This window comes from Pseudophryne corroboree, chromosome 2, assembly GCF_028390025.1.
Source record: "Pseudophryne corroboree isolate aPseCor3 chromosome 2, aPseCor3.hap2, whole genome shotgun sequence".
NCBI lineage: Eukaryota > Metazoa > Chordata > Amphibia > Anura > Myobatrachidae > Pseudophryne > Pseudophryne corroboree.
Window position 1 is genome coordinate 501,629,726 of NC_086445.1, and position 24,596 is coordinate 501,654,321.

General features: G+C 44.6%; 1 protein-coding gene across 2 annotated transcripts in view; it reads right to left on the minus strand.

The window, feature by feature from the left end:
• USP32 (ubiquitin specific peptidase 32) overlaps positions 1-24,596 on the minus strand; it is a 433,758-nt gene that overhangs the window by 212,495 nt on the left and 196,667 nt on the right. For both annotated transcript variants that reach the window (XM_063954012.1, XM_063954011.1), the window contains exon 5: positions 19,118-19,277. In XM_063954012.1, coding sequence (XP_063810082.1) covers positions 19,118-19,277 — 160 coding nt within the window. The remainder of the gene's footprint in view (positions 1-19,117; positions 19,278-24,596) is intronic.

Genomic DNA, 24,596 nt, shown 5'->3' on the forward strand with positions numbered 1-24,596 from the left:
CGGTGTGGGTGCTGTGTACAGTGTACCGAGATGCAGCTGTGTACTCTGTCTGGAGACGCATTCCGCCCCGGTTAGAAACCGTGCGTCTCCGTACCCTCATGCCGCCATAATGGCCGGTGACCCTCTAGTCGGGACGCCAGCTTAGTACTCACTCTTCTTTCTTCTAGCTCTGTTCGGGGTGGCGGCGTGCTGCGGGAATGTACGCTCGCCGTGGTGGGGCTTGCGAATAGTTCCCTCAGGAGCTCAGTGTCCTGTCGGTGTGGAGCGAGACCATTAACAAGTCAAGAGGTTGGTCCGTTTCCCACCATTCCCCCTAAGTCCCACGAAGCAGGCAGGCTGGTGCCAACCAGTCCTGCCTGAAAATAACAAACATATAAAATAAATGCAGAAAACTCTTCAGGAGCTTCCATAAGCGTGACCGGCTCCTCCGGGCACATATTCTAAACGGAGTTTGGTAGGAGGGGCATAGAGGGAGGAGCCAGCGCACACTATCAAATTCTTAAAGTGCCCATGGCTCCTAGTGGACCCGTCTATACCCCAGGGTACTAAATAGAACCCCAGTATCCTCTAGGACGTAACAGAAATGGGTATTGATTATTTGTAGTGCAGTTAATAAAGAGAATGCCTGTGGAATATATTTGATCAAAGTAGACTGTATGACTAGTATACAGGCTAGAGTTTCGGACAAAACCCTGTTGGACAGCACTATATTACAATTTCACAAAAAAACTCCAGGTAAAATTAGAAGCAAGATCAAAAGGTAGGAAAATGGGCTGGGTTTGATCTGCTGGCGTTTGGGATGCCAAAAGTCAGAATACTTTCTGCAGCATCCCAATGGTTAGAAACCCAACAGGGGAAGGTTAGTATACTCTCTTGAGCCCCGGTTAGAAGCTGCGCGTCTCCGTACCCCCACAGTGCCAGATACAGATATGCCCCCACAGTGCCATGTGCCCACAGTGCCAGATATGACCCCACAGTGCCAGATATGACCCCACAGTGCCAGATACAGATATGCCCCCACAGTGCCAGATATGCCCCCATAGTACTGCTCACCGTGCTGTGTGTGAAGAGCGCAGCGTGTGCTTCTCCTGCCTGCCGCCCTGCCACTCAGTCTGATCTCCGGCGGTGACGGCAGCGTGTATATCTCAAATCAGGTGCCGGTCCGCGAGCTCTGATTGGCTAACGAACCGGCGCCTGATTTGAGCTATACACTCCGCCGTCACTGCCGGAGACCAGACTGAGGGGCAGGGCGGCAAGCAGGAGAGGCGCGGCTTCGGGTGGATGGGCGGCGGATCGCAATCGACTGGTCGCATGTCCGCGATCGACTGTTTGGCCACCCCTGCTGTATGTGATAAAAAATAAATAAATAATTATCTCTTGCCAATTACAGGTTGAGTATCCCATATCCAAATATTCCAAAATACAGTGAGTGAGATAGTGAAACCTTTGTTTTCTGATGGCTCAATGTACACACAGTTTGTTTAACACACAAAGTTATTAAAATATTGTATTATATGACCTTCAGGCTGTGTGTATATGAAACATAAATGAATTGTGTGAATGTACACACATTTTGTTTAATGCACAAAGTTCTTAAGAATATTGGCTAAAATTTCCTTCAGGCTGTGTGTATATGAAACATAAATGCATTCTATGCTTAGACTTATGTCCCATCGCCATGATATCTCATTATGGTATGCAATTATTCCAAAATACGCAAACATCGGATATCCAAAATACTTCTGGTACCAAGCATTTTGGATAAGGGATACTCAACATGTATTAGCAATATATTACTGGGGCAGTTAAGTTACACTTAGGACAAGGTTTTGTGGGATATGTACATGTGACAACTGAAAAACATACTCTCCTAAGATGGTGACAACAGGAGCAGGAAATCAGAGGTACATTTACTTGCTATAATACTTGCTAAAAAAAGGAAAGTTTTCACTGTCTAGACCCAGCAATCCGTTTTGTTGGTGTAGGCAAACACTAACGGCATCTCTTTCACAGTAATAGTATATTTGTCTCTAAACTAGTGGTTCTCACCCCCAGCACTCAAGTACTCCCAACATGTCATGTTTTGATGGTTTATGACTGTGGACACAGATGGGACAATTACTTGAGTCACTACAGATACTTGAAATTGTGCTTCTGCCTGAAATTTGCCTGTTAAGGCATTAGAAACCAACTACTGTATTGCTAGTATGCCAAATCAGTTGTTAATACTGTAAATTATGTCATACCAGTTTGTTTCCATGGTTTCAGCTATAGCTAAGGATGGTTGACTATTCTGAGGTTACAATTACAGATAAAAGTCCAATTTCAAATATCAGCAGTGTTGCCGGAAGTGAAAAGTAAAAAATTGGTTTCTCTGCCTGTCACCCTAAAAAAGCTAAACTGCCATCAGATAGATGTATAGAGGTTTATTATTGGTTATAATAAAAAATATTTTGGGTACTGTGGGTCAAATGGCTGTTACAGGCATTTTTTAAAGTGAAAAAATTAAAGAAAGCAGGTATTTTTCATTAAAATAAGTGCTAAAATCAACTTGGGTTACATACAAAATGGGTATTAGTATATATAAAGTAGGTATCATTTTACACCACTTATGAAAAAAAGTTGCCCCCCCCCCCAAAAAAAAATGACTACTTCTACCGGCAAGCCTAAAAAGACTTGTCACACTCATAAATCACAACAATGTACCTGACCCATACCTTGTACCCCAATTTCCATAATGTCGCAGTTTTGCACCCCAAAAATGAAAGATCATTGTTGGCCAATTAAAAATAATTAAAAACTTCTAAGTGCCTATGTTTTCCCCAAGTTTATCACCTGCTCAGAGGTGGTGAATAGAAATTACCGCAAATCCGTTTTCACGGACAAATGAATAGGCACAATTAACATAATTTTACTGGATTCGGCCCTATATGTTAAAGTAAGGGAAAACAGTTTAACGGAAATTATGTTGGACGGAAGTTGCAGCAGATGTGACGGCAGCCAGTAGCAGACAAATACCACTAGAGGTAGAAAGAACGTTATAGACAAAAAAATAAAATCATACAAAAAAGATGCACAAAAGAAAAAATAACCCTGCTAGTAACTTATACATATATTAACCTATGTTTCTAGACTTTATGGCCTATATATATATATATATATATATATATATATATATATATATATATATATATATATATATATATATATATACATACATACATACATACATACATACATACTGCTCAAAAAAATAAAGGGAACACTTAAACACAATGTAACTCCAAGTCAATCACACTTTTGTGAAATCTAACTGTCCACTTAGGAAGCAACACTGATTGACAATCAATTTCACATGCTGTTGTGCAAATGGAATAGACAACAGGTGGAAATTATAGGCAATTAGCAAGACACCCCCAATAAAGGAGTTGTTCTGCAGGTGGTGACCACAGACCACTTCTCAGCTCCTATGCTTTCTGGCTGATGTTTTGGTCAATTTTGAAAGCTGGTGGTGCTTTCCCTCTAGTGGTAGCATGAGACGGAGTCTACAACCAACACAAGTGGCTCAGGTAGTGCAGCTCATCCAGGATGGCACATCAATGCGAGCTGTGGCAAGAAGGTTCGCTGTGTCTGTCAGCGTAGTGTCCAGAGCATGGAGACGCTACCAGGAGACAGGCCAGTACATCAGGAGACGTGGAGGAGGCCGTAGGAGGGCAACAACCCAGCAGCAGGATCGCTACCTCTGCCTTTGTGCAAGGAGGAACAGGAGGAGCACTGCCAGAGCCCTGCAAAATGACCTCCAGCAAGCCACAAATGTGCATGTGTCTACTCAAACGATCAGAAACAGACTCCATGATGGTGGTATGAGGGCCCGACGTCCACAGGTGGGGGTTGTGCTTACAGCCCAACACCGTGCAGGACGTTTGGCATTTGCCAGAGAACACCAAGATTGGCAAATTCGCCACTGGCGCCCTGTGCTCTTCAGAGATGAAAGCAGGTTCTCACTGAGCACGTGACAGAGTCTGGAGACGCCAAGGAGAACGTTCTGCTGCCTGCAACATCCTCCAGCATAACCGCTTTGGCAGTGGGTCAGTAATGGTGTGGGGTGTCATTTCTTTGGGGGGCGGCACAGCCCACCATCTGCTCGCCAGAGGTAGCCTGACTGCCATTAGGTACCGAGATGAGATCCTCAGACCACTTGTGAGACCATATGCTGGTGCAGTTGGCCCTTGGTTCCTCCTAATGCAAGACAATGCTAGACCTCATGTGGCTGGAGTGTGTCAGCAGTTCCTGCAAGACGAAGGCATTGATGCTATGGACTGGCCCGCCCATTCCCCAGACCTGAATCCAATTGAACACATCTGGGACATCATGTCTCGCTCCATCCAGCAAGCGGATGCTTTAGTCCAGGTCTGGGAGGCGATCCCTCAGGAGACCATCCGCCACCGCATCAGGAGCATGCCCAGGAGCATGCCCAAGCACGTTGAGGCCACACACACTACTGAGCCTCATTTTGACTTGTTTTAAGGACATTACATCAAAGTTGGATCAGCCTGTAGTGTGTTTTTCCACTTTAATTTTGAGTGTGACTCCAAATCCAGACCTCCATGGGTTAATAAATTTGATTTCCATTGATCATTTTGTGTGATTTTGTTGTCAGCACATTCAACTATGTAAAGAACAAAGTATTTAATAAGAATATTTCATTCATTCAGATCTAGGATGTGTTATTTTAGTGTTCCCTTTATTTTTTAGATGAGAGAGAGAGAGAGAGAGATGTATATATAGAAGGTGCAATGGTTAGCATTACTGCCTCACAGCACTGTGGTAATGGGTTCGATTTCCACCATAGCCTTAATTATGTGGCGTTTGTATAGTCTCCCCGTGCTTGCGTCGGTTTCCTCCCGGTACTCTGGTTTCCTCCCAAAATCCCAAAAACATACTTGTAGGTTGATTGGCCCCCAACAAAAATTAACCCTAGTGGAATGTGTGCGCATGCACATGTGGTAGGGAATATAGATTGTAAGCTCCACTGGTGCAGGGACTGATGTGAATGACCAAATATTCTCAGTAAAGCGTCATGGAATAGATGTGCGCTATATAAATAACTGGTAATAAATAAATAGTGCAGACAAACAGTGGTAGTTGCTCAATGTGTGAGAAGGCAGTGAATTGGAGCAGCATTTGGAAGGCATGCTGTTCCTTGTTGTGCTAATGGGAGATCCTGGGGGTAGCTCCCAGGTAAGTTATCCCTCTGTCTGGATGCGTTTTAGTATGAGCCTTTATCATGAGGCCTTACTGTAGACAAATCACATGGCCCTATGTGGGCACAGCTATTATGTAGTGTTAGGACTGCTGGTATCGGAGAAGCCTTGACGCGGCCAACAGCTAAACATGTCTTTGCAAACACATGTGACCAATTTCTCTGAAAACAGGAATTTGATACCTACCGGTAATTCCTTTTCTCGCAGTCCGTAGTGGATACTGAGGTTCTGTACTTTAGTACCATGGGGGTATAGATCGGGTCCACTGTAGCCTGGCACTTTAAAACATTTAGTATATGTGTGTGCTGGCTCCTCCCCTCTATGCCCCTCCTACCAGACTCAGTCTAGGAAAACTGTGCCCGAGGAGACGGACATACCATGAGAAGGAATAAAGACAACAGCGGTGAGGCACGAAGCCAGCACACAACCATAACTAAAAGGAGGGCACAAACCAGAACAGAGTATAGCAACACTAACCCAACCTGGATAGTACAGCTATCCCAACAACATAATGGGACCGAAACCGCAGCCAACCAAATACTTACTCAGGTAGGCAGGAATCGAAGCACTGAGGCGGGCGCCCAGTATCCACTATGGATTACGAGAAAAGGAATTACCGGTAGGTATCAAATTCCTGTTTTCTGAAACGTCCTAGTCACCTAGTGGATACTGGGGTTCTGTACTTTAGCACCATGGGGAAGTCCCAAAGTTCCCAAACGGGTGGGAGAGTGCCGAGACCCCTGTAACAGCGCCAGACTAAACTGAAGGTCCTCCTTGGCCAAGGTGTGGAACCGATAAAATTTCACAAAAAAGTGTTCAAACCAGACCAAGTAGCAGCTCGGCACAACTGTAAGGCCAAGACACCCCGGGCAGTCGCCCAGGAAGATCCCACCGACCTTGTTGTGTGGGCCTGAATAGACGATGGCAAAGGCAGAGCCGCAAAAGTATAGGCCTGTTGAATGGTTAACCTGAGCTAACGAGCAATGAATTGCTTGGAAGCCGGACGACCAATCTTGGTGGCATCATAAAGGACAAACAGCGAATCAGATTTCCGATGACGAGCCGTCCTCTTTACATAAATCTTCAGAGCCCTCACCACATCTAAGGATTCTGGCCCAATGGAATTGTCAGACAACACCGGAACCACAATGGGTTGATTCACATGAAAAGCTGAAACCACCTTTGGTAAAAACAGAGGATGGGTCCTGAGTTCCACCCTGTCTTCATGAAAAATCAAATAAGGGCTGTTATAGGACAAGGCATCCAATTCAGAGACGCATCTTGCAAACGCCAATAACATTACCGTTTTTCCAGATGAAATATTTTAACGCCACCCTATGCAAGGGTTCAAACCAGTCCGATTGAATTAAGGACAAAACCACATTTAGATCCCACGGAGCCGTGGGAGGTACAAAGTACGGTTGTATATGAAGAACTCCTTTTAGAAAAGTTTGTACTTCCGGCAACATGGCAAGTTGTTTCTGGAAGAAAATAGAGAGCGCCGAAATCTGAACTTTGATGGAGCCTAAACGTAGGCCCATATCCACTCCCGCTTGGAGTAAAAGTAGAAAACTACCAAATCTAAATTCCACGGGAGACACTTTTCTTCTTTCGCATTAAGAAACATGCTTCTTCCAGATATGATGATAATGTTTTGACGTCACCATCTTCCTGGCTTGGACCATGGTGGAAATAACCCGGGAGGGAAGACCTTTTCTTGCTAAAATCTCCCTGTCAACTTCCAAGCTGTCAAACGTAGCCACTGTAAGTCTGAATAGACAAACGGACCTGGTTGAAGAAGATCCTTTCGGAGCGGTAGAGGCCAGGGATCCTCCAGAGCCATGGTTAGAAGGTCCGAGTACCACGGCCGTCAAGGCCAGTCCGGGGCAATTACAATTGCTTGAACGCTTTCCCTTCTTAGTCTTTTTAGAACCCTTGGGATTATCCGTAGAGGAGGGAACAGGTATACAAACTGGTACGTCTATGGTGTCATCAGCGTGTCCACTGCTACAGCATGCGGATCCCTCGTTCTGGAACAGTAATGGCAAAGCTTCTTGTTGAGATGAGAAGCCAGGATAAAACTAACAGAAATAGTTCCGCAACAGGTTATTGATACAGACAATAACCAAAATAGGTTCTTGGTCTGTGACCGACTTTAAACAAATAATGTACACTAAGTGTATTAATTACCAGTCGGTGGTGCTCCCAGAGTCAGTGAATTTCAAGCAAAAGAACGGAGAGGAGAAAGACTCTTTGTTGGGGCACTCTTTGTCAAATATTAGACATTTAAAACATAACTTTTAATAATTATATTAAAAATAAAGTGACACAATTATTAAAGATATGTTTGCAAATAGTGATACATATCAATTATGCTTATCTTAAAAAATTATTAATTAACAAATGTAAAGATAGTGAGCGCCTTGGTGAAAATTATTAGTAATCAATAAATAATTAATTTGAACTGGGAAAAGGTCTGTCTATAATATATGACAGATTATTTTTCTGATCCCAGAAAGAAAAGGATACCTTGGTTTAGTTACCTCCGTGTTTGTGAATGCTTACCATGAAAAGGAGAGTATGTGTGATATGGCAGATTTGAATGTTGCCTATGTGGGTTCTTGAACACCTTCTGCTCTATGTTTAGGCAGACCTGTACCCGGGAAGGCTTTTGCTTAATAAGTATAGTGTCATTCGGCTTTCTACTATGAATAGAAGTCTGAAAGTCCGAATAGTTACTGATTTGGTATGAAATTATACTGATCACACAAATCGTATAATAAGGTAAACAAAGAAGAAATTAATTGGGTATATGATATATGTGATTGTCACTACTGAATTTTTAAGATACAGAAAAGACAAGAGTGAAGAAAAAGGTGGAATAATTTAAGGGGGTGTCTTACTTCTGCTGTTCAGCTGGGTTGTTTACTGCACCTGGTGTTCACTGCTGGTCCCCCACACAGTTACTGACCAGGCCTGCCACAGATTTGCTTCCAAGATCGACCGGGATCAGGCGTATCCTGTGGAGTATGGCCGTAATCTGCTGAATGAGAGAGTATGACTACCAAAGTGCTTCTGCTGTCCAGTTTAGTGGATGAGAGAGCATGAAATTTAAAGGCTGTGTATCAGAAGGAGCACATTGGCTGTATAACAGAAAGAACATATATCAGAAAGAGCATAGGACAATCTTCAATAATATTAGCCTATACAGGTTTGATACCAAAAAAAGGAGAAATCCTTGCTCCACCTTGTAAATAAGATTTTTTACTTTTTACTGAAAAAATAGTTTTTTTCTCGTCCCTAGTGCAGAGCAACCTTCTGTGCACTGTTGTAACCAAATTTAAATATCAAATTAAATTGTAAAAAAAGTAACAGGAAATCAACAAAACAAACACACACTGATTTTCTATTTAAAAGAAACAGGATAAAGTATTATGTAAATTGCTGCTTTGAGAATAAAGACTGGTGATATGTTTAGATTGCATAGATATAACCATCACAGTTTTGCTCCTCTAACAAATTAAAGCACATGAACAAAAGGAGGTCCCTAGATAGAAAAAAAAAAAAAAAAGGAAAATGGAATGATAATAAAAAAGATATGGTATATCTTGTTGCCCTAAATGGGCTCTTACTAAACCGTAGTATTCCTTCTCTGGGAGTGGGCTGCGCAGTCCCACTAGATCCCACTGAACCAAACGGACCGTTTCACCATAGAATAGGCTTGTTCACTGGTGATTAGCGTGGCTCATAATAAGGGCATATATAAGGTAAAACAAATTACCTAAGTGGCTGCCGGTGATTAGAGGGAACGCGCCGTGTGTAGCCGGCGGTTCCGGAAATGACGTTGAGGCTAGGACTGGAGTCATGGGAACGCAATGCGTTCCAGGGACGCTATGCGTTCCACAGCTTTGGCGGAAGTGACGTTGGAACGCTATGCGTTCCACAGCTTTGCGTTTCACAGCCATTACATTCGGCTGTTTGTAAAGAGAAAGCTCCCCGTGGCGTCTGACGTATGACGTATATATTATAGACAGACCTTTTCCCAGTTCAAATTAATTATTTATTGATTACTAATAATTTTCACCAAGGCGCTCACTATCTTTACATTTGTTAATTAATAATTTTTTAAGATAAGCATAATTGATATGTATCACTATTTGCAAACATATCTTTAATAATTGTGTCACTTTATTTTTAATATAATTATTAAAAGTTATGTTTTAAATGTCTAATATTTGACAAAGAGTGCCCCAACAAAGAGTCTTTCTCCTCTCCGTTCTTTTGCTTGAGATGAGAAGCCATCAGATCTATCTGCGGACAGCCCCACCGGTGAATTAGCTGTTGAAACACCTGGGGATGTAGGCTCCATTCCCCCGGATGGAGGTCGTGTCTGCTGAGGAAGTCCACTTCCCAGTTGTTCACTCCTGGAATGAATATGGCTGAGATGGCCCTTGCGTTGGCCTCCGCCAAGAGGAAGATTTTTGACACGTCTCGCATCGCTTCTCTGCCTCTTGTTCCCCCCTGTCGGTTTATGTACGCCACTGCTGTGGTGTTGTCCTATTGAACCTGGATCGGTCGATCTCTCAGGAGATGGGAAGCTTGCAGAAGAGCATTATAGATTGCCCTGAGTTCCAGGATGTTTATCGGCAGAGCAGATACCTGAACTGAACATATCCTATGAAACTGGGCCCCTTGGGTCACAGCCCCCCAATCCCAGAGGCTGGCGTCCGTCGCGAGTAGAATCCACGAGTGGATATTGAAATTCCTGCCTTCGATCAGGTGAGGAACTTGCAGCCACCATAACAGAGAAATCCGGGCTTTCGGAGATGAGGTCACTTCCTGAGGCATATGAAGGTGAGACCCCGACCATTTGTCCAGCAGATCCAGCTGAAATAGCCGGGCATGAAACTTGCCATATTGGATTGCCTTGTAAGCAGCAACCATCCTGCCCAGCAAGCGTATGCAAAGATGAGTGGACACCTTGCGAGGACGGATCACTGAGCGGACCATAAACCTGGATAGACAAGGCCTTGTCCATCGGAAGAAACACCTTTTGAGACACTGTATCCAGTATCATTCCCAGGAACTGAAGACGTTGGGTCGGTTCCAGGTGAGATTTCTGGAAGTTTAGGATCCACCAATGATTAGTAAGCAGGCGAGTCGTCAGATCGATGCTGTGCAATAGACGCTCCCTGGACATAGCCTTTATCAGGAGATCGTCCAAGTAGGGGACTATGTTGACTCCCATCATGCGCAGTTGCAGCATCATCTACACCATGACTTTGGTGAATACCCTCGGAGCTGTGGACAGGCCAAAGGGCAAGGCCTGAAACTGGAAATGGTCATCCAAGATGGCGAACCTGAGGTAAGCCTGATGAGGGTGCCACATGGGGATGTGAAGGCAAGCATCCTTGACATCTAGGGATACCAGGGATTCCCCCTCTTCCAGACCGGATACCACTGCCCGCAGGGACTCCATCTTGAATTTGAACACCAGCAGATACGTGTTTAGAGACATCAGGCTTAAGATGGGCCGCACCGAACAGTCTGGTTTTGGAACAACAAAAAGACTCGAGTAAAAACCCTTGTTGTGTAACGGAGGAGGTACGGGAACCACCAACCCTGCTAGCAAAAGTTTTTGAATGGCCTCTTGCAAGATAACTTTTGCTGCTGGCAAAACAGGCAAGCCCGATTTGAAAAATCTGTGAACATTAAGTGCTTGAAATTCCAGTCGGTATCCTTGTGAAATGAGGTCCGTCACCCAAGGATCACGTGGGTGAAGTGTTGAAGATGAGCACTTACCTGAAAATCGCCCTGCTGCTGGAGCCAACCGTCACGTGGAAGGCTTAGCGGCAGGGGATCCAGTGGCCTGGTCCATGGAGGCAGCAGCTGCAGGTTTACGGAACTTACCACGAGACCCTCTCGGAGTGGTGGAGATGCCCCGGCCTCTGCCTCTGAACCGAGCCATACGAAAAGACTGCAAGGAGGGTCCTGTGTAAGAACGTCTAGTAGGTAGCGCAGCCGACGGCAGATACGTAGACTTACCCGCCGTTGCCTGGGAGTTCCATTTATTGAATTCATCCCCAAACAAGGCATCACCTGTAAAGGGAAGATTTTCTACAACCTTTTTGGAATTAGCGTCCGCTGAGCATTGACGTAACCATAAAGCTCTGCATGCCAAAACAGCCACAGCAGTAGTGCGGCCATTTATCTTACACAATTCCTTTATAGCCTCGCTCAAAAAATGTTGTAGCAGAGTAATGACCTCATCCCGGGGCAGAGAGTCTAAACCATCAACAACAGAATCAGACCGCTTTACCATTGCCCTGGAAATCCACCCTTAAACTATTGTGGGGTGCTGTGCCACACCCGCTGCCGTATAAATTGCCTTGAGAGTGGTTTCAATTTTATGGTCAGCTGGTTCTTTTAGAGATATAGTCCCTCGTACCGGCAGCACCAATTTCTTCTGGACACAGGCTTATCAACCGACGGGGGGTTTTCCCAGACCTTCCTGTCCTCAGCGGGGAGGGGAAAGGTAGTTAAAAACCTCGGAGGAATTTTACATTTCTTTTCCGGGTTTAACCATGCTTCCCTGGCCAGGGAGTTTAACTCTTTAGACACAGGAAAAGTTGCTGAAGTCTATGATCTAACATTAAAGTACAACTCCTCGTCCGGTTCTGTCTCCTGATCTGGGATGTGAAGAACCTCTCTAACAGCAAAAATGAGGGCCTCCACCCCTGGGGACAGAGAGCGGTCCTCATCCATATCATCATCCACATCAGGCTGATCAGAATCAGACTGGAGCACCTGTGGCAGTGAGCGTTTATGTGAAACCAACAGAGGGGTCTGAGAAGCCTTTCTGGTATCTGCTGCTTTGGCCATAGAATCAATAGACTGCTTCAACACCCATCTCTCCTTTTTAGCTGCAGCTAATTCTGAATTGATATTCTGAATCATGCATTTAAAATTGTCTAACCAGTCAGGTGCCTGTGAACTGTGCCCCTGTGGAGATAAGGAGTACTGTTCACACCAGGCACCCCGCTGATGAAGGGGTAGAGTTACAAGCAGCACACATAACCATGTCCACAGACATACTGACAATACAGCGCAGCTCACTGAAAACGCCTCCACACAGACCCTAGAGAGCCCCTGGAGAGACACTGAGGAAACGGAAACCAGCGCACAAACACAGCCCCAATGTGTGAATGTAAGTGTATATTTAATATAAGTGCAGCGGCGCTGCCGCTGGAGAGCTCCTTCCCTGCTTTGACCCCCTGGTACCAGGACAGAAGTCTGTAACCGTGTGGGTCTCAGGAGGAGCAGCGTATATCCAGCCTTGATCCGCAGCAGCAGGAAATGGCGCCTTTTCGCCTCTGGTTGCCTGCTCCAGGAAGCCCCGCCCCTTGCAATGGCGCACGGTCCCTGTATGATATGAAATAACTATAATGGCTCCGTTATGCATAGTAAAAACCTGACAGCGCACACAAAGCCTTTCCTGACAGTGAGCACTGGTGAGGAGAGCAAGTTCTGTCCGCAGCGGGCACCACAGCTCGTGACCGCCGTGCGACCTGCCGCCAACCGCATCGGGGACCCGCTAAATGGAGATTCTGCTGTCTATAAATGGGTGTGTTTTTCAAGTAGCGTTAGTGTCTTTTAATTCATCACTATCACAGCTACAGCAGCCTCTCTGAGAAAACGCTCTGGGGTAGATGTTTGAAACGGTGTTATGGGGGGGGGGGGGGGGGGGGGGGGAGTGGTATCAGTGACGTTTTGTGCACCGATTCCGCTCCCCTTCCCCCCCATGTATTAATGCAGCAGGGTGTGCAATTTGATAGGGGCTCTGCCATTATCAGTGCTGCTATCTTTTAGACAGGCTGATGTGCAGGGTAATGTATGAGTTGTCAGTTGCACTGCAGGTGGCATTGCCAATACATCACAGCCATGCAGGGGTGGATTGGGGTGGAAAACCAGCCCAGGAAATTTATGGAAGCAGTCCTAATTGGGGTGCGGTCTGATTAGGGGGTGGGGTCTGTTGAGGGGGGCGAGAGGCCTCCTCATAGGGTCAGATTGTACGCAACTGCATTCTTCCTTGCGTCTTTTGCTGCAGACCAGGGGTGGATTGGGAATTAAAAGTGGCCCTGTAAAAGTTTGTAGAAGTGGCCCGACATGGGCAGCACAAGAGCTGTAACATTCCTTGTAGCCATTGCAGCATCACTGGATGGCAGAGTTTCTGTACTGCAGAGATGATATAACAGAATGAATGGGGACAATGCAGTGTGCTGCCCGTCATGTGGGGGTCGGGGCAACATGACAACAGGCAAAACAGGCCCCATGGACACGCCGGCCTACCAGGGATCTTCCTAACGGGCCCTATGGGCGATACACCCCTGCAGCCAGGGACAGCGCTGTCCTTGCGCTGTGATGGCTGCCAGCTTTGGGCTGCATATGAGACCTTGCGAGAGTAATGAGATCTCACACATGCGCACTGGAGCGAGACACAGAGCATCAGCACTAAGCTGATGCACTGTGTGCTCTAGCAGCGATTGTCTGAGGTGGGGATCACTCTTCCGCTTTGGCAGACAAGATAATACATCTTGCCAACAGGGACTGGCTGGCAACTCTCAACCTGCGAGGCATACACCAGCAAATGGCACGTCTTTAACCAACGCGTTATAAAGAAAACTGGGTATGACAAAACCCTGTAGTTGTGGTTTCTCTAATGAGGGTGTGGTTTATTTGCAGAGCCGCACTACCCACTCAGCAAGGGTTTGCAACGCAGGGAGGCGCTGAGGTGAAGAGGCGATCTCCCTGCTCTGCTACCCTGCTGCTGCCGCTGTGCCTGTCAGACTGGACGACAGTTTGCGGCGCAGGCAGCGGGTAGCTCAGCTCCCACCCCCTCCTCCTCCCCAGTGAGACTATAGGCAGTGTGCAGACTCACCCCTCACACAGCTCCGCTGCCGCCGACATCCCGTGAGCAGAATTGTATTGGGGGCGTGGCCTAATGATGGGAGGCGTGGCCACACCCCCTTATGGACAAAGTAAAAAAAACACTGCTGTGTGGTGTAACACTGCCAGCGTGGGCACACATACTAACGATGTGTGATCAGCACCTCAGTGTCCTGTCAGCTGGGATTATGAACCATTAACCCTCAGGAGGTTGGTTCAGTCAGGGAGGACCGAACCAACCTCCTGAGGGTTAATGGTCCCACGAAATAGGTAGCCTGGTTGCCAACCAGGGCTACCTGAAAATAACCAACTAAAATAAAAGAATCTGTCTGGAGCTCCAGAGAAATGCACCCGGCTCCTTGGGCACATTTTTCTAAACTGAGTCTGGTAGGAGGGGCATAGTGGGGAGGAGGCAACACACACATACACACACACTAAAGGTTTTAAAGTGCCAGGCTCCAGTGTACCCGATCTATACCCCATGGTACTAAAATACAGAACCCCGGTATCCACTGGGACGTCAGAGAAATTCTATTACCAGATAGGTTCAAGCATTGTCACAGGTAATTTTTAGTGTGCGGGGGGAGGGGGGGGGGGGATACCGGGGGAAGTGGAGGGAGGAGAACACATGGGAACACCCCCCCCCCCTCCTGTCTGCAATAAATAAATAGTGCAGGGGTGGGGTCTGCAAGATATTAAATATTAACTGAAGCCTATAGAGATATGGTTAAGCAAAGAAAGCAAAAGTGCACTAAATAAATTACTTCTTCATTTAGGTGTCATGGGCATTGATACATTTAATTGTTCTTGAATATTAGTCAACTAAGTAATACATGCCATTTCATATAAAACATTGGTTTTTAATGAATAAAGCTACCAAATTAACAGCAGCTTTAACAAATGAGGACATTTATTTCAATATGAAAGAAATAAAACAATACACAATGTTGTATAACAAGCAAATGAATATTGCACAGAACAAATGACTAAATTGTTCATTTAATGTTAAGCATACACTACACAGCCCTCTGAAGAGTCTGATTTCTGACCAAATATTTAATAAGAAAAAAAATCTAGCCTCTGTAAAGAAATTACTTATCTTCTTCATATGCCCAAAGTACAACCTTCGATTACATCTATTAATAATTAATAGCTTTTTGGATGCTATACTGTTGCAATTTAATATATTATAATCTTTCAAAGTTAAAAGGGAAAATAAATTAGTCAGGTGTTTTATGCTCTGGAAAGACTCCAAAGTCTGGCATAGAAAGCACTAACTAGTGACAATTCTGCTGCTAGCACAAATCTGTTCTGCCTGGGCCAGATGACAGGCCTTTTTGTGAACTGTCTTACAGTCCTGATGCACACATTCACTATCCCAAAGTTTTGTGAATAACTGAAGGTGTTAAAAAGGTACATATTCCAACATTCTTTAGAGATTGGAATGTTTCAGGCCTCTAAATTATGAGGCCCCACTCCCAAATAGTGTAGAGCCGCCACCTGTTTAAATGAGAAAACATGAATTTAAATCATGACAGCTTGGATATATGCTAATGACGTTTAGATGGGACTGCAGAGACAGGCAAGCCAATGCTAATGCTTTATTATTTAATAGGGAGGCAGTTATGTGGCAATAGATGCCGGAATCCAACCCCCTTACAGTCCCGACAGTCGGCATGCCGACTAACAGGGACCATTCCCACTTGTGGGTGTCCCCAGCACCCATAGAGTGGAAATATAAGTTGCGCTCGCCACCGGACCCGCAAGGGGCTTCATTCCGCTACACAGAACATACCTATATGACCAGGCAAAACTACCAAATAAAGCATCACCTAAAAAATAAAAAAAATAAAAATCTGAGGCCTCTCACATCCAGCTATCAGGCAAGAATTGAGCACATCTATCTTATTTTGATGTTAATATTTATAACTGTTATCTGCACTACATATACTGAAGAGGAGCGCAACTTTCAAACACTATTTCACAGGTGCCAAAAAAAAGTCAGCTAAAAGTTTTCATATGTTAAGTTTGGTACACACTTAACGATGCACCATTTGGGCACTTTGGGGCAAATTCAGTAAGGATCATACAGAATTTTTGCGGGGGTGGCGTGGGCGCATGCGCACCGGGACCTACTGCACATGCATCCGCATTTTCTGTGGGAGGCCGAAGAAAATGCGATCACCTCTGCCTGTCAATCAGGCAGAGGCGGTCGCGGGAGGAAACGGAGCATTGCGGGGCAACCCGAACGGTGGGTTGTGCGGCGTGAACGGGTGCGTGTCGAGGGCGCGGTCGCGGCGGCTGCGTGATGTCACACGCAGCAGTCCCGACAGGGAAAATGGCGCCGGGACTCCTGCAGCCGCAGCTAAGCTGATTAGCAGAATTTGCTATCCTTACTGAATTAGCCCCTTGTCCGCTCACAAATTAACACAAGCTTGGAGACTACTGTGATTGCTCTTACCACTGGTTTGAACAGATTCAGGTCTGAGCGGCGTAAGCATAGCAGAAAACTGTGTGATACTCGTTACCACCACACCTGAATCAGGCCTACTGTTAGATGACCACCACAGTTTCGATGAGTTTTTACTTTTGATTTTTGGAAGTCCCAATCACAGTGCAGATATGCTTGTACACACCCATTTAATCTACTTTGCGATCTTCAACCCCATCTATCTGAAATATTTGCTGAAAAGACACAAAGGAGTATATTCAATAAGAGTCGGGTCCATTCCGATATGCAGTTGTCGGAATGGACCCGACAACCCCTCTTCAAAGAGCGGCAAAATCCGACTGTCGGATTTGGCCGCTCCCTGTGTCTTGTCTGCCGGGTGCACTGACAGCAGCGGCGGGGGTAACAGTGAGCGGCGGCAAGCGGGGGGAACGGGATGCGGTCAAGATCTCGCCGGGCAGGATCCCGGCAGTCGGAATACTGACACCGGGATCCCGACCGGCACAATCCCGACATATTCTCCCTCTGTGGGTTTCCACGACACCCACAGAGGGAGAATAAATTAGTGTGCCGAGTGTAGCGAGGCAACGTGTACGCAGCGTGGCGAGCGCAGCGAGCCCGCAAGGGTCTGTGTGCGCTCACCACCTGTCGGTATTGTGCCGGTCGGGATTGCGGTGTCAGTATTCCGACCGCCGGGATCTCGTACTGATCCCGGGGGAACAGTGTGGCGGCCGGCGGGGAAGCTGGCAGCGGGGGTGATGTCTGTCGCAGCGGGGGAGGCACTGAAGGAAGAGAGGTGACTGGCCGGGGGATGGCCGTCAAGGTACCGCTCATCCCCGATCCCCGCCGCACCGCTCCCCGTCTCCTCACCTCAATTGAGTTTGTTGGAAAGGGGGCCAAAACCTGTCGGATTTGACACCGTTTCCGACAGCAGCAGGCGGATCGGCTGGTATTCCGCCGATCCACCTGCTTTCCGACAAGTCGGATTTCCCAACTTGTCGGAAAAAATTTGCCCGTATTGAATAGGTCGGAACCCCTTCAGATATATTCCAGTCGGAAACTGCAGTCTTTCCGACAAGACGGCAGGTTCCGACTCTTATTGAATACAGCCCAAAGGCTACAGGAGCGCCAGAATAATCAGTAGTGCGTACACACTTTACTTAATCCAATATTGTACCATTGGATACATATTAAACTGCACATAAAACCTTAAAATGTAACCTATTTTCTTCCGATAAAACATCACTGAAGGTGCGTACACACTCTTAAGATGTCATGAATGGGTCGGGAATAGAAATGGCCCGGCAAATGTACAGGAGTACAGATTGTACAGGCTGCATCTTTTGCAGCTCTTCTTCATGCGGCAAATGATGAGGTAATGCGCCTAGATGTAGCCACGATGAGCGAGGCTACATCTGTATCTTAATAAGACAGTAATTTCCATTCTATTGGACTCCCACAAAAAAATTATGTTGCCCAAGAACAAAATTGTGCTAGTTACTACAACTTACGTAAAAACACTTGTGTAATCACCTGCCTAAAACACAGAAATAGACTGTGATGACGTTTGATAGCTATATTTGAGACCCCTTAGCAACAATGAAAACATCAAGTATATAGATTGTAAGCTTGCGAGCAGGGCCTTCCTACCTCTGTCTGTCTGTCTTTGCCCAGTTTTGTTCTATAATTGTTGTTCTAATTGTAAAGCGCAACGGAATATGCTGCGCTATATAAGAAACTGCTAATAAATAAATTATAAATAAAATTAAGTCAGATTTATTAAAGAACTCTACAATTTAAATTGTTAAGCATATATCAGTCAATTCTAAATTGCAGCAAAAAGAATAAGTCATGCTTGAATTATCAGTTTTTCCGTCAATTTGTTGCACCCAGCCTAATGATTTTAATAAATCAACAGTGGAGGATCCCTTAAAGTGTAGTTGGAAAATAAACAAACCATACAAGTCTTTATCCTGATTTGCTGAGAATGATCTGAAAAAAACTTCCAAAAGAGAAAAAAAAAAAATCATAATCTATAAAACATCCTTGTTTCTTGCTGTAGAGATATCTGCTGTACCTCTATTTATGTTTTGCTGCCCATGCACGGTGCCTTGGACTAATTTCGATGTCAACCAAATGTTAATCAGCGTTTACAGAAAATGTGGTGGCAGATTAGGGTACTCAGAAGGGAGGCTAACTAACCTGCATATTAACTGACTGCTGTACTTACTATGGTCATTTTTTTTCAAATCATAATGTGGATACAATGAAGTTTGTGAAATAATGTGTATATACAAGCCAATATTTCAATGTGACCATAAGTAATGGACAATCTCTACACAAGACAAAAAAAAGATCTGCAAGTCTGAACTTCATGTAAAGAAGTTACTTATATGAATTTTAACTAGAACACAAATCAAGAAATAAATAAGACAAATACAAAAAGTACAGGACTTACAGTGCGTAACTCCAGCCAATGTTTGATAGAAAGTGGGTGTGTCACTGTCGTCAGTGAGTGTAACAAAGACTCCACCAGAAAGCAACCATCGAGAAAATGTGAAGGCATCTTTATTTTGTAGCAGCCAATTTCGAAATTTCTCATAGTTCACCTTCTCTCCCTAAACAAAGAACAATAAAATAATTAGTAAATAGCTATTTATGTTCTTAATATTCACTAAACATTTTTTTTGTAAGTTAGATGATCTAGTTCTCATTATCAAAAGTATTACAAGTACAATATCTGAAAAAGGACTAAAAAAGGAGATTAACCTAGCTTTTTTTTTTAAATTCAATGTTTTTTATTGAAGTTTTTCAATTTTGCATTAACACTTCACACAAACAACACATATAAATTACCCATACACAACATGTGTATAAACAGCAGTACATGTATACAGCATAAAGTACAGCTGTTAGATAATATTACTCATAGGACATATAGACGTATAGCACTGGTGTCCTAAATTTACATAGCCTAAGCACATCATTTCCATTATACTCATAAACATAGAAGAATTGGCACAGTATGTTACCTATATCATAGCAAGGCAAGACCGGCCGCGGGGGTGCCCACCTCCCACAAAATCCCAGACTAAAACACGGAGAGGAATACAGATCCAGTCATCACCTATCTTTGTAGTATTTAGAGTCCATCCATCTACCCCATATTGTAGACCATTTCCTCTCCACCTTCCTAGCCAGAAACACAAACTTTTCATGTGCAATTGTTTCGTTGACCAGGGATATCCACGCCCCAGATGTCGGGGCCTCACTAGCCAGCCATAGCCGGGCAATACAAACCCTAGCTAAGGCGCATAAATTAATAACATATCGCCTACTAGGCGGATCTAGAACTTCCTCATCCACAATCAGCAGTGTACAGAGCGCAGGGGTACATATAAAGGAGGGAATACCTGTATCACATAGGATACGTATAACAGCCTTCCAAAACAAAGACACGCCAGGGCACAACCACAGTAAGTGCCAGAAGTCCGCATCCATGGCTCCACACCTAGGGCATTGCGAGCTGTGGGAACCCCCAATATGTGCTAACCTCACCGGGGTCATATACACTCTGTGCAGAATGTATAATTGTATTTGCTGGTATCTAACAGAGGAAGTGGAGATCCGATGAGCTCCCATAGCAGTGTTCCATGCATCGTCCGATAGCATACCCACATCTGACTTCCATCTACCCCGAAGAACTGTAAGAGGGTCATTATGATGCATTTGCAGGATACGACCATATATCCTAGAAACTAAATGTCCCGAGTCCAGCGTCTGCAACATTAATTTAACCGGGGAGTCTGCCAGGACTGGAGGGCCATTTGGGAACTGGGCAGCCAACGCATGTCTCAATTGTAGGAATCGAAAAAAGAACCCAGAGGGGATATTGTGTGCGCGCTGAAGTTGTTGGAATGAGTTAAGAATCCCATCACTATATAAATGGCCCAAAGATGATACTCCCCACTTTCCCCAAACCTCTCGGACCTGAAGATGACACAGTTCTGGTAGCCCGTATAAGTTATCCAATGGGGTATCAGGATCAACACCATGGCCCCGCATCACAGAGTGCACCAATTTCCATATTAGTATGGATTGCTTAATAAGTGGTAATGTGGACATTTTAACACTACCACAAAGAAGTAGCTGTAGTGGGGAGCCCCCCGGGTAGTCATGGTGCAGCATCAGCGAATGCAGAGCCAGGGCATCGAGGTCATTAACCCACTCCCATATATGCGTCAGTTGCGCCGCATAATAGTAGAAACGGAAGTTGGGGAGGGCCAGACCCCCCATTTCTCGTGATCTGGTCATGGTATCTAGTCTCAAACGTGCCCGCCTACTGGCCCACACCAGGGAGGAAAGCAACCCATCTATTTGTTTAAAAACTTTCTGTGGAATATAAACAGGAGATTGCTGCAAGACATAGAGAATTTTGGGCTGGAAGACCATTTTAACCCTCCCCGTGACCGTTAAAGGCAATTTACCCCACGTCTGCACCCGGCCGCGGAGATACACTATTTGAGGGGTAATATTAAGAGATGAGAATTTTTGAGGGTCGTTAGACACCCAAATATTTGAAGGATTCCACCCATCTCAACGGAAGAGCCACCAACGGGGAGACGGGGACTTTGCCCCTAAGTGGGATAATAAAGGATTTCTCCCAATTAATCAGGAGGCCAGAATATCGCCCGAACTGAACAATAATTTCCAAGATCCTAGGTATAGACTCAGCATAGCGATCCACAAACATCAGAACGTCATCAGCATATAGGGCCACCCTGTCCTCCCGAGCACCCACTTAAAGTCCATATATCCCCGCATCTGCCCTCAAAAGACACGCAAGGGGCTCGATGGCCATAGCAAACAGGGTAGGGGACAAGGGGCAACCCTGTTGCGTGCATTAACCTAGCTTTTTAAGAGGAAATCAGTCACCCATTCTGAGTAAGCTCAGACCTACTCAGAAGGAGATGACGGTGACCATCAGCAACTGCTACTGGTATGGCAAACCGCCAGTTCTGCACAGACTCAGGGCCGTCTCTCTTTTCCCACCGCCCCATTTCTGCACCCTATGGCTGAGCTGTATGGCAGAAGCGCTGGAATATCAATCAGCAATAGGCAACTGGAGATGAAGGGAGGAAGGATTTTAATTAGGGGAAGATGGTGTTAGAATTAAGGGGGCTAGGTAGGATGATAGGGTTTTGATTTTAATGGATTTAATTTTGATGAGACGAGAATTAACTGATGATGTGGGAGCAATAATAACGGAAATGAGGGAATAACGGATTGTAAAAGAATTAATAATGTTGAATGGGGTTGTTGTTTTGAGGAGTATTTAATGATTAGGGGATGTTTCTATGTGGTGGTCACTGGGATTTTCTCTATATTGTATGCCAATCACAAGGATGCCATCTGTATTGTATGGACAGTATTGTGGTCACTAAACATACTCCCTGTACTGGACATTGTTCACTAGGATGCTCTCTGTATTGTGAGTTATGTATATGCCCCTAGAGGGGACACCTGGACATTCTGTTGGAAGTGCAAGGGAAGGAGAACATGGCTGCAATGAAACGAAGCTTCCCGCTGGTGGGATAGAGAGTACTACAGCCAGCCTGGCTGCAGTATGGGGAGGAGTGTCGGGTCCAGAGGGTCTCCCCTACAAACGGCCGCTTATTCCAGCATTAGAGGGCCAGCTGAGTAGTCACTACAGTGGAGTAAACATGCTCAAACCTTATATCCCCCTCTCCCTGTCCCTAACCCTGAATTTTGTCTCATTCAGTTGGAATAATGTGAATTTCGGCTCATACTGTGTGCTATAATATGAATTTCGCCTGATACCGTGTGCTATAATTTGAATTTCGGCTCATACCATGTGCTATAATATGAATTTTGACTCATACCGTGTGCTATAATGTGAAATTCGGCTCATAATGTGTGCTATAATGTGAATTTCGTCTCATACCGTGTGCTATAATGTGAATTTCGTCTCATACCATGTGCTATAATATGAATTTTGACTCATACCGTGTGCTATAATGTGAAATTCGGCTCATAATGTGTGCTATAATGTGAATTTCGTCTCATACCGTGTGCTATAATGTGAATTCCAGCTCATACCGTGTGCTATAATGTGAATTCCAGCTCATAGTGTGTGCTATAATGTGAATTTCTGCTCATACTGTGTGGCATAATGTTAATTTCGGCTCATACTGTGTGATATAATGTGAAAGGAGCACCAGTACTAGATAGTATAAGGAGTCCTACTATTGTGAAGCATAATGTGTATAAGGGTTATATGGTGTGGTAAACTACACTGAAGGACATGCCCCCTTTTTCCGTGGCGCACAAAGGAATATCACTTGTGTAATCTAACATTTCCCATCATAATCCTGCTAACAGACAGTATGTTTCTTCACCCCCCCGTCACCCAGCCCCATAGCCCTACATGCTAATATGGACAATATTTTCCATATTGGTTTGCATGCATAAACGAGCCGGCATCAACGATGACCGAGCGCAGGGCCGCGCATCGTTTGTTAGTGCATACACACTGAAAGATATGAATGATATCTCGTTCATTAATGAATGAGATCGTTCATATATTTCAGTGTAATCGCCAGTGTGTAGTGCCCATTATTGCATGCTTTGATAAAATATTATTTGATCCAACTGCCCAAAATTAAATAAATAGCACAACCTATTTATTTTTTTCCCCAAGATTTGGCTTGGAAGGGAAGAATTCAGTAAGTGGATGGAGAGATGGAGAGATAGATAGATAGATAGATATACTAGCCACGTCACAGGGGGCATGGCGAGTGCACCGGGAGCTGCTGGATATGCCCTCAGTCCCTCTCTGCAGTGAACAGATGACTTGTGCATGCACACAGCATCTGCTCATCGCTGCTTTGCCAAGCACAGCAGCAAGTGAGAGGGCCCCTCAACTCCCCACCCACACCCCCACCTTCGGGACACTGCGGCTTGCGAATGGGACAGCGCCAAAATTGGAACAGTATTAAACCTGTTAACATTTTGCGTTAACAGGTTTAATACGCCCCTATATATTCATGTTATCACTAGTGTTAGGGAGCATGATGTGGATAAGATATACTATTTTGAAATAATATAAACTTAGTGATTCTGATTGTTTGGAAAATGGAGGACTTTTTCATACACCCTTTTCACACTTACTGGTAAGTAAGGTAACTTGATGGAGGACATATCAGCTGCTTTTGAAAATCATATAACATGGTTACACATCATTAAAACATACAGATAACGAATGTGAACCTTTAGTCTTGCAATGTGATTCAGCAGGCCCTTATCTAAATGTTTATGCAAAACTGAATGGTAATATAATAGGAGAGCACAATCCTCGTTATTACTGTAGGAGTAAAGCATAACACAGATTTTGCTCAGTCAATTTGAATACTACCATTTTATATTATGTGCTGAGATTTTTTAATGTATTTTTTTTTTAAGATGTCCCTGATTTTGTATGTATGCCTGTCAATACTGTTTAATTTTTTTATAGTTTTTAAGTGTAGTTAATTATTGAAAAAAATATATATATTCTTTCTGTTTAAAGGATGATTATTTTCATTTGCATCTGCCCAGCACTCTTTTTTCCCCCCGTTTTGTGGTACTTTTTGAGGGGATAGGAGAAGTTCCCATAATAGCAAGCAGTTGTAAGATTCAATAATAGGGTCAATGTAGATTTGCACATATGATTTTATTTGTTGCTTTTGGTTTATAGCCCTATTTTGTTTGGGGCCAGCCACAAATTGCATCTGGGTATCATGGCATTGTTACATTGTGTTAAAGTCCGTATAACATGGAATCATATTCCCGATATTCCACAATTTATATATGGAGCCACTCACGTACCAATTGTCTGATTTAAAAATCTGAATAATTATTGGCATCTCCTTTAAATT